Source organism: Chamaea fasciata, unplaced genomic scaffold (genome assembly GCF_029207755.1).
Source record: "Chamaea fasciata isolate MVZ Bird 193981 ecotype frontalis unplaced genomic scaffold, bChaFas1.0.hap1 SCAF_5, whole genome shotgun sequence".
NCBI classification, from domain to species: domain Eukaryota; kingdom Metazoa; phylum Chordata; class Aves; order Passeriformes; family Sylviidae; genus Chamaea; species Chamaea fasciata.
The window spans coordinates 24,453,784-24,464,091 of record NW_027094090.1 but is presented as its reverse complement, the minus strand read 5'-3'; the positions used below and the strand labels follow the sequence as shown (position 1 = coordinate 24,464,091).

The following is a 10,308-nucleotide window of genomic DNA, read 5'->3' as shown; positions in this document are numbered from 1 at the left end:
TTACAGTACACTTTGGATCAATTACCAGGGCAGAGAAACACCTGTGAGAGGACAGCAAAATCCAGCAGTATTTTAGACTCATACAGAGGCTACAATCCTCCCTGCTACCAGCTTTTTCACCTTGCAGTAAAAAGCTGACTTCTTAGAATTTCTCATTAACAGAAGCTCCTTTACCTGTGCTACGGCATGAGTGGCTTATCAATGATACCCTTTTCTTCTCCATAAGTCATTTATCCCATCTGCATTCCAGCTTTATTGCTATTCAGATTTTTTTCTCCAACCCCTCCACTTTGTGCTAGCCCTATGGAAGTTCACCTTGGATCCATTATTTCTACTAACAACCACACGGTATAGAGAATAACAAAACAGGCAAGTCTGGAAAGGAACCTGGGGGACCACACTGGTTTTGCACAGCCAGCATTAGGTAGCAGGGGGGCCACTGGGGTAGTTTCTGTGAGGTGCCAGAAGCTTCCCACACATCTGCCACAGCCAATGTCAGTCAGCTCCAAGACAAACCTGTCACTGGCTAAGGTCAAGCCCACCAGTGATGGTAGCTGCACCTACGGGACCGCTTTTTGATAATGCAAAAAACCCCTCCGCAGCAGCAATTGTGCCAAAGAGAGTGTTAGACAATGTGAGAGGAAGAGCTGTGGAGACGACCAGGCCAGTGAAGAACAAGGGAGAGAAGGTGCTCCAGCTGCCAGGGCAGAGATTCCCAAGCAGTCAGGCTGTCCTCCTGCAGCTGATGAGGTCCATAGTGGAGCAGAGATCCACCTGCACGTGGAGAAGCCCACACTGGGTTGAAGGAGCCTGTGACCCTGTGGGAAGCCCATGCTAGAGCAGGGTTGTAGCAGGACTTGTGCCCTACAGGGGACCCACAACGGCACAGTCCTGCATTCCTGAAGGACTGCACCTCATTTGGGTGAGGGGGGGGACAGTTCATAAAGACTTGCAGCCTGTGGAAAGGACTCACATTGAAGTTCAGGGAGGACTGTGTCTCTCACGAGAAGGAGATCTGGTTCCTGATGCAGCCTGGAGAGGCCTACTGGCCTCCCTTGCTGCAAGAACAGACTGAATGTAGAAATTTGTAGGTGTCTTAAACAAGTATTATGTGCAGTTTCTCATACAGTTAAGAAATCATGCCATGTGCAATACAGATGGCAGTGGAGTTAGAGCACTGGAAGTCCCATTTTCTGCATACCTTCTGAGATGGAGCTGAGGTTTTTCAATACAATAATGCAAATAATGTAGTTAAACCTGTATTTCTACATTCAAGTAAGGACTGTTTTCAGGAAAGGTTAAGCCATGGAAGGCTCATCTGAAGTTTTCTTTAAGAAAAACCCCACCAAACTCTTAAGCAGAACACATCTTCCCATATATATTACAGGCAGTAGCACATCTCAAAAAACCTGAAAATCCTTCCCCAGAGGTATCTCTGTGAGTCCCAATTCCAGGAACTATGGCTCTATATTATATGAAACAACACCATTTGGATCAGGATAAAAACTAGAAGTAATTTATCACCTATTAAAATGGTTGAGATCACATAACTCGTTTCATGTCAGTAATACCCCATGTCATATCTCACTCATACCTCAATACACCTCCATTACATGAAAATTCCTATTTCTGGAATAGGGAAATTTAAATTTTTAAATACACACTTCCTCCCCTGCCTCCAGAGCAAAGAAATGACAGCACATGCCTTAAAAGCAGAAATCTGAAGTTTTGATACCTATTAGACCTTCAAGGCTTTGCAGCCTTGCTATCTAACTGGTATCAGAACTGTAGTATCTGTACATAAAAATCCAAAGCAACAATTGTAGTACTTTACAGTGCGAATTACATTTGTAGTAACACAGGAGTTTTATTTGGGGAAGACAATCTGTAGCTTTTGCAGAACTGAAGAAACAGAAAAGGCAAATGCAAACAGTCACCTACTCACAAGGAAGTGATAGCTTGGGGAAACACCTGTAATGGTTCAAAGACAACAAAAGAAAGAATAATAAATTGCACATTTTAAGTCTTGTCCTCAACAAGGCACTTGGATGAAATAAAGGAAGATAAACTGAACACATGCTGAGGTCAGTGGAGAATATAATAGAAAAAAAAGCTCACTCTTTCCCAATTTAAGAACACACATACCCCAAACTGCTCTTTATTACTTGTAATTGGCTAGCGGGAATAATTAAGGGTAATGCCTTATGAAAGGCCAAGTACTGCACAAGTCAAATTTAAAGAGCAGGGCAAATACCAAAGCACAGAGGAGCGACACAGGACACACAAGCCACAGCCTTAGACAGGAAAATTTTTTTAAAAAATCCTGAAGTTCCTTCAGATTTCCACAGAATTGCTCAAGGCCCTAATTTTACCTAACAGTCTAAAGATTCAGAAAAGGCCATGGTATGAATAGTCATCCCTGTGAAGTCAAGTTAGGTATCCAACGACGTTCCAAGTAGGAACCTCACTGCATCTTTAAGCAAGCAGGTATCCTGAAGGATTTGACCCGAGGTCCAATTCACTCAATCCTCAGCATCTCAATTTGCACTACTGTAGGACGAGAACAACAGCTGCAGAGCTGTGTGGTTTACCTGCTTAATACATGCAAAGCTCTTCAGCATTCTCCTCCAATCCCCTCATGGATGTGCAAATCACTGTATTCTCACTGTTCTGGGATAATGACTGTAATTTGATGACTTGCAGAAGGAGGCCTCTCAGCAGGGACGTTTTCATATGAAGGCTCCCTTAGGAGGTGCTGGTGGGGCTAAGAATTCTGAAGTGTAGCTCAAGGGCCAGATGCTGAAGGAATCTTTTTCTTTGCTTTCTGCCCTATCACTACCATATTGTGACACCTTGTCAGAGAATTTGAAAGAGGCACTGCAACAATATGAAAGTGAATAAAGGATCTTGAAATTCACCGGTTTGGGGGCAGAAAAAAACAGAACCCCCCCCGCCCCCCTTCCAACTTATGTTGTTTTTGCCTCTGGACTCATCACTCTGTAGGATGTTCCTGGCACTGAAGGATGAAAGGAAGTAAAACAATTGCAGTAACAAGGAAACACACTAACACCCAATGCAATTCTCTAAAAAAAGCAGAAAATGGCAGTAACAGTGATTGGAACAGCACCCAAGTTTTTATCTTCTCCTCACTAGTCTCTAGAAGGAATACCAAAGGTTAAGACTCCACACAACATTTCTGAAAACTCAGAGACCCAAAGTTTCACACAACCATTCAGGTTTACGGTTTTTTGGATTCTTTGTTTTGTTTTGAAAGAAAAACCTTCCTTCCAAAATATTCAGCATTTTTACAGATGTTTACTGAAACCTGCAAAACCATAACTAGTTTGAATTCACTTACACCAACTTCCTTTTTTCCTAACATTGCTGGTTTGGTAAGCAGATCAAAACTAGTTACAAACGTTTCACTGTGGGATTACAAACACCTTTTTAAGTGGAAAAAATATTAAAAAATTTGTAGTGAAAGACCAGACCAAGAAAAACCAAGCTGCTATGCCTTCTAAGTTGTCTGCATTCTTATAGGAAAGGACTACTATAATCCTTTTAATAGATGTGATGAAACACTTAACAGAGGTGAGTATCCCTAAGGAAGCAGATTTCAGGCATAATCTAAATATCCTAGTTCAGTGGGAAATGACTTTTAGACAATATGTAACAAGACCTCCACAGTTCTCTTGATTGTGAGAAGAAAAAAAACTCACGCTCATCTCTCTGCAAGAAGATCTTTATCAACACAAAACCGAAAGTGTTACTTAAAATATTTTAAACTCTCCCAACCCCCAAAACATATCTGCATTATAATTTTAAATACAAACATGTGATATATAATCAAAATTTGCTTATATTCACCTCTGAACAGGAAAAAAGAAACAAAACTAGTAACTAGTAAGCAATCACAGTTTTATGCCAAAAAAAGAAAAGCAGCTTTGACAAGATTTTTGACCTACATTCTATACCAACAATTAATTTCAAAATAAAACCCTAAGACCCCCTTAAGTAACAGTTTTAATTTTTAGTAACTTTATTTTTTGATCAAAGTGCATACTAGATACAAATACTACAGATATGATGAGAAACAGCTCTAAACTTAAGTCTGGGTTCTCTTTGCCACTATTTTAATTACAGATAAGAAAAAACCAAATCCAAGCAATGTTACCACTCCCATTTTTACTAATCTTTTTTCCAAGGTGGCTGCTTTTTCTGGAAGTTTCACTTGGTTAGGTTTGTCCTTCTCTTCATACTGAGACAGATGTTAAATCCATGTAAAAAGTGAAAAAAAAAAAAAGTTACTGTGAAAACTTCTTAAGTAGATCATAAATACCCAGTCCTAAGAATCTGCATGCATCTAGGATTGATATTACTTCTTTCTCTCTCTGTCCTACTTTATTTGAAGTAAATGTGTGTAAATGTTCATCTTACCTGAGGTTCAATCATTCTGTAACATACATTAAAAAAAACAAACTGTTCATTTACAAACTTAATTACTCAGGAGCAAAACACTGCTATCATTAGATGCTACAAAAATCTAATAACAAAACAATAGAACTCGAACTGTCAAATGTTTTAACTAGAATGTCTGCCATTTAATTACTAAAAAACCCTGTTTATTTAAAAAGGAAGTTAAGTATGTAACACATTAGACTTTCTCAAAATTAAAGGGAGAGTGGAAAGTACCCTACAAGTGCCTTCTCAAATACATGTTGAACCTGAGAGAAGCCTTGTCATAAAGGACAGCAGTTAGGTTCTGATTTCCTACCTTAGTTCACAACGCTTGGAAGGCCAACTCATTTACTGTACTTTCAAAAATTATATGCTACACACAGGGACTGCTGGCAAAGTCTTGTCATGACTAAGCTTAGCAATCAGTACTGAAGACTTCAATGGAATTTATACAAACATTTTATGTAAGAGGTTTAACTGTTTCACTTAGATTCACACGTTCATAATAAACACTTGCGCACTCTACATTCAAAAGTGCTCCATCATAAATTAAGTAGCACAAAAATGTCTTGTATTAAGTATTCAAAAGTGAAATTCATAAAACATAAGAGGATTTTAAAAAGAAGGATTTGCATTTTTGAAGTAATTAGAAAGCTGTTTCACACAGGATACAAAGACACCGTGGATTGTCTTGACAGCTGTAAAACCTTATGTACAGATAAAGTCAAGTGGCACCAAACCTGGAACCCTCCCAGCCCTTATAATTGGCCTGCATATATAAGAGGCAAATATATACACAACTGATGACTGTATATGCAAAAACAGGAATAAATAGCTAATAAGTTCTTTGTCACAGTTTCTATCTCTTAATAAATTTGGTGTTAAGTGATTTATTGGGAGAAGGCTGTTATATTACATTAAATTTACTTAAACTACAGGAAATTGCATTAGTAGCATTATACTCAAGGTCTGAGTTCCACATGGCTTCGTTCAGCAACAGATTCCTTTCTGACACTGATGCTCCATTTACCCTACCCCAGGGCCGTTCATTTTACCAGCCTATTACTTAAAATGACCCCATCTGACAAGAGAGTGTCACTGTGTTGGTTTGAGAATGACTGATGTGGTGCTAACATCTAGCCTTGACCTCTCCCACCCTCTTCTTTTGTCACTCTGCAGAGTTATCTGGGATGCCTCCCATTCAATCCATAAAACCTTAGTATCTTCCTTGTGAGTCAATAACTCCAAACAAAAGATTCCTTAATTAAAAAGAGCGTAAGTATTCAGCATGGCGCCTATGCCACAGTGGTTGTCCAAGAGCACAGGGATACACTCCAATTAATTCTTTCATGAAGTAGAAAGAAAAAGGTAGATTTTGCTTTCTTTTGGAGATTCTCTACACTGCCATGGAATATTAGATTATTTCTCATTCTGTCCATGAAAAGGTGGAATGGGAAGAGATCAATGCAATGTCCAAGCTAAGGCTAAACAGCCTTTGCCAGGCCAAGGCATGAAACGTTTCCCTGATGGATGTCACATTTGAGGTTGCATCAAAAACTTGTACACAGTATTTAACAGCCTCACTCACACACACTCACCTCCACCACGAGGTCCTTCAGCTTGCCAACTTCTTCTCCCAACTTTTTAACATTGCAAATCACATCTTTGCAGACTTCAACGTAACATTGAGTTGGTGCCCACTGCAGTACCATCTGTTAATAATTAGTTATTTGCTATAATTACATAATTGTAGATTAGAATTTAATATTCTACAGTTAATGGATCACAAAAAAAGTGCTAGAAAAGGTTTATAACTGCATTTATGCTGGGGTTTAATTGTATGATTTATGCACAACAAGCTACTACTCCCTAGCAGCCTTTGTTGGAAACTTTTGTCACTTTAACTCTCCTATCAGCAGAAACAGAAAGAAACAAATCTATCTCCTCTAGTTGCGAGCCCTAACTCTTTGAAATAATAAATTATTTTTAAGAAGTGTCCTTTAGAGAAAGTGCATCAGACAGCTTTATATAACTATATAATAACCAAGATGGTTGATGACTATTCATAATTTTTATTTTACAAGGTGGGATAATGCACTCTAAATCAATATTCTGTTTGGTTGAATACCTTGTGAGAATTTTTGAGGAAATGGTGATTCATGGTCTGCACAGGAGTGATCAGCTTACTACACTCTTTATTCAACTGCTGAAGAAACTTGAGCAATTCATCTTCACTAGAAAAATAAAATGATATTTTGTTATTTGTCAAATGCTGTAACTTTTTGCAAGCTGAATCTTACCTATGGATTTCCAACACTGGCTAGTGAGTTAGACATGCAGTTTCACAATATACAAAAAAAACAGTATCAATTTAAAATTGAGCAGGTAAAGACATTTAACATCTTAGCAAGTTGTTTTTTGGTTTTTTTTCTTCCCTTGTTTGTCCCATCCCCTCCTTCCCCTGCCTTATTTTGGAAGGACAATATTTCTGACCTGCAGCTTACATTTTTGAGGTAGATGTGAGGGGAAAAGTCTGGTTGGTACTTTGGAGCTAGGACTGAAATGACTAGGTTTAGGGTCATTTAGTCTTCAACAGAGTTGAAGAAAATAAGAATTCACTAATACTGGCATGGCCCTCGGATCTGGAAACATATACCTTAGAGCCTAAAATATCTGATGTTATTTTACAATGAAAACATTATTTCAAAAATTTTTGAAGAAAATTTTTACATGTTGGTCAAATACAAGCAGAAGACAACTCTTAAATTAGTTTGATCCATGTCTCCAGAAAGTGGAGAGGATAGAAAAATTTAACAAAATATTTTCAGCTTTAAGTTTCTAGAGGTTCCACATGACACTGACTCAACTTCACTGGAATGTCAGATAATTTTAGTTGTAAGTCATGGTGCTGGCTGGAAATTTGTTGCCACTCACCTGGAAGATGGAAAGAAGGCAAGGAAGAAGATCACCCAATTGTTTTTATTGAGTGAGGTCTCAAACTCTGAAACTCCTGAGAAGTGTCTGTATCTCCAGTAGGAAAACTTCTGGTAACTCTAAGCTATTTGGGTGAATAACAGGCAGGGCCAAAACAAGAGACAATTACATGTTTCTACAGCAGAACTTCTTGTTCTGCAGATCCATAGGATCTGAATAAACTAATTCAGACTCCAACATTCCCCCATTCCCTAGGCAATCTGCTATTAAACCTAAATGCAACATACTCACACCACTTGCTTCTTGCTTCTGAGGGCAAAAAGGTATCTATGAAATTTGTGACAGCTGAACTACATGCCAATGCAGTGCAAGTATCTAAATGGAGATGGAATTTAGGCCACAGAGTGTCACAGAGTGCCTTCCTTTAACTTTGGGCACAGGATCATTAGTGAGTAAAATTTCTGCCACTGCTCAGGACATCAGTGATTTGCAATACTGCTGAACTGTTAAGACTTGAACATTTAAAACAGAAATATATAGAAGCATTAATAGGTATGCTGGAAGTTTAAAACCAATACTGCACACAGTTTTCATGAGGATGGGGAAGTACAAAAAGCTATTCGTTTGTTTTTGTAAAATAAACTATTACTTGTTTCAGAACAATGTAATTGAACTGAGTATTTCAGGCAAAGAACCCAAACACTAAACATCTGGAGACAGTTTGAAAGCTTCTCCCACGTTACTATAGTCAAGCCATCAATCACAAATATTTTCTTCTACTTGGATAACTTTTTTAGGTGGCTGGGATCAGTTATGGCACCTTTTGTGTTTCATCATAAAGGAAATTGTCTTTTCTGGAAGGATTCTTGGCAAATAGAAAGTATGTCATGGGCTTGAATTAGGGAGAGGGAAAAAAAAAACCCAAACATTTATTCTATCACACTACTTCACAGTTCTTAAAAAACTCCCCATTTCCATACAATTTTATACTCGTTGTGGTGACATGCTGTTATGTTTAGAAATGGAAATAATGTTTTCAAAAAATTATCACTTCAAAAAAGAATTAATGGCTGTCAAAACATCAGTGGCTAAACTGTGCTAGACACTCGGTAAGTTTATAATCAATCAGTTCAAGATTTTCTACTATGTTAGTTTTTCTATGACTTAATGACTGATTCTCCTTCTCACAGAATGACTTTGAACAAGTGAGAAGTAAAATCTTTATATAATAGCATGTAAACACAGCCCAAGATTTTAGTCTAAAGGTCAGATGCCTAGAATACATGTCAGGCAATTTTCTAGAAAACTATGCGGTGCTCGCCATAACTCAAGTGCTGTCATATTTTGTGCATGTCGATCTTTAATAATCAACTATTTTCTTGTTTTGAGAACTACATATGATGTAAACCCACACTACACTAGGAATAAGATATGTCACTGGTGTGTGAGACTGCACCAGATACTGTGTGGATATGTCACTGTACTTGGCCACACACAGTGAATGGTAATTTTTGGTATTTCTCTACTTACTCCCTCTGTTCAAATTTTTAAGCTGCCCTGCTTGAATGTATGTACTAACCACTACTGTGGACCAATCTGAAAAAAGCATACATTTTAACATAAAAATGCATAAAGCTTAAACTGAGCCAAGTCCCCTTAAACTGTAGCTAATTTTTGCTTGCTGAAGAGTCAACATCCATTTCCAAGGGCACCTAACAGATTCCTGGTTTATATCCTCTTGCATGCTCGAAGTTTAGTTCTTCAGTACTGCAGCACATGTACACGTCTGCAGGATTCCCTTCTGAAAGTATGTAGTCTTTTTTACAGAGAATTACAGAATCATAGAATATTCTGGGTTGGAAGGGACCTTACAGATCATTTCGTTCCAATCCCTCTGCCACAGACAGGGGCACCTTTCACTAGACCAGGTTGCTGAAATTCCCATCCAACCTGACCTTGAACACTTCTAAGGAATGGGACATCCATAGTTTTTCTGGGCAACTTATCCTAATATCTCACCACCTTCACTGTAGAGAATTTCTTTCTTATATATCATCTAAAACTGCCCTCCATCAGTTAGAAGCCAATCCCCCTTGTCTTATCACTACATGTCCTTGTAAAAAGTCTTTCTCCAGCTCTCTGGCAGGCCCCTTTTAGGTCTCTCTAAGGTCTCCCCACAGCCCTCTCTCCTCCAGGCTGAACACCCCGAAGTCTCTCAGTCTTTCTTCATAGGACCTATGCTCCAGCCCTCTGGGTGACCTCTGTGGCCCTCCTCTGAACTCCCTCCAGGCTGATGTCCTCCTTATGCAGGGGTTTTGGAGCTGGTTGCACTAGTCCAGATAGTGTGTCATGAGAGCGGAGCAGACAGGGAGAATTGCCTCTCCACCTGCTGGCCACTCTTTTGATGCAGCCCAGGATACGATTTGCCTTCTGAGCTGCAAGGGCACATTTGTTGGGACATGTTGAGCTTCTTCCAGGAGCTGAATCTGAGGATCCTTCTGGGTCCTTTCAACTCAGGATATTCTGTGTTTCTACGATTCTTGTCAACCAACACTCTCAAGTCCATCTCCTCATCTCCTCACAATCCATTCTCCATCCAGCCTGTTCTTGGGCTTGGGATTGCCCTGACCCAGCACAATGCACTTGGCCTTGCCAAATTTCATGCACCCACCACTCAAGCCTGCCTGGATGGTATCCCTTCCCTCCAACACACCACACAGCTCAGTGTCACTGGTACACATATTGAGGGTGTACTCAATCCCACTCTCCATGTCTCCAGCAGAGATGTTAAACAGCACCAGTCCCAACACCAAACCCCTGAGGAGGGTCGCTTGTTACTAGCCTTCACATGGACATTGAGTTGTTGCCCACAATTCTTGCGCAGTGTGAATATCCAGCCAATTCCTTATCTCTGAG

At 39.3% G+C, this 10,308-nt stretch overlaps 1 protein-coding gene across 1 annotated transcript in view; it reads right to left on the bottom strand.

Annotated features, from left to right (window-relative positions):
- Nucleotides 1–3,901: 3,901 nt before the first annotated feature.
- The window catches only part of ASZ1 (ankyrin repeat, SAM and basic leucine zipper domain containing 1), a 35,527-nt gene continuing 29,120 nt past the window's right edge, over nucleotides 3,902–10,308 (bottom strand). Inside the window, exons 11-13 of the mRNA XM_066184559.1 lie at nucleotides 6,587–6,692; nucleotides 6,057–6,170; nucleotides 3,902–4,258 (exon numbers count right to left, since the gene is read on the bottom strand). Of these exons, the coding sequence (XP_066040656.1) occupies nucleotides 4,106–4,258; nucleotides 6,057–6,170; nucleotides 6,587–6,692 (373 nt within the window). The 3' untranslated portion in view covers nucleotides 3,902–4,105. The remainder of the gene's footprint in view (nucleotides 4,259–6,056; nucleotides 6,171–6,586; nucleotides 6,693–10,308) is intronic.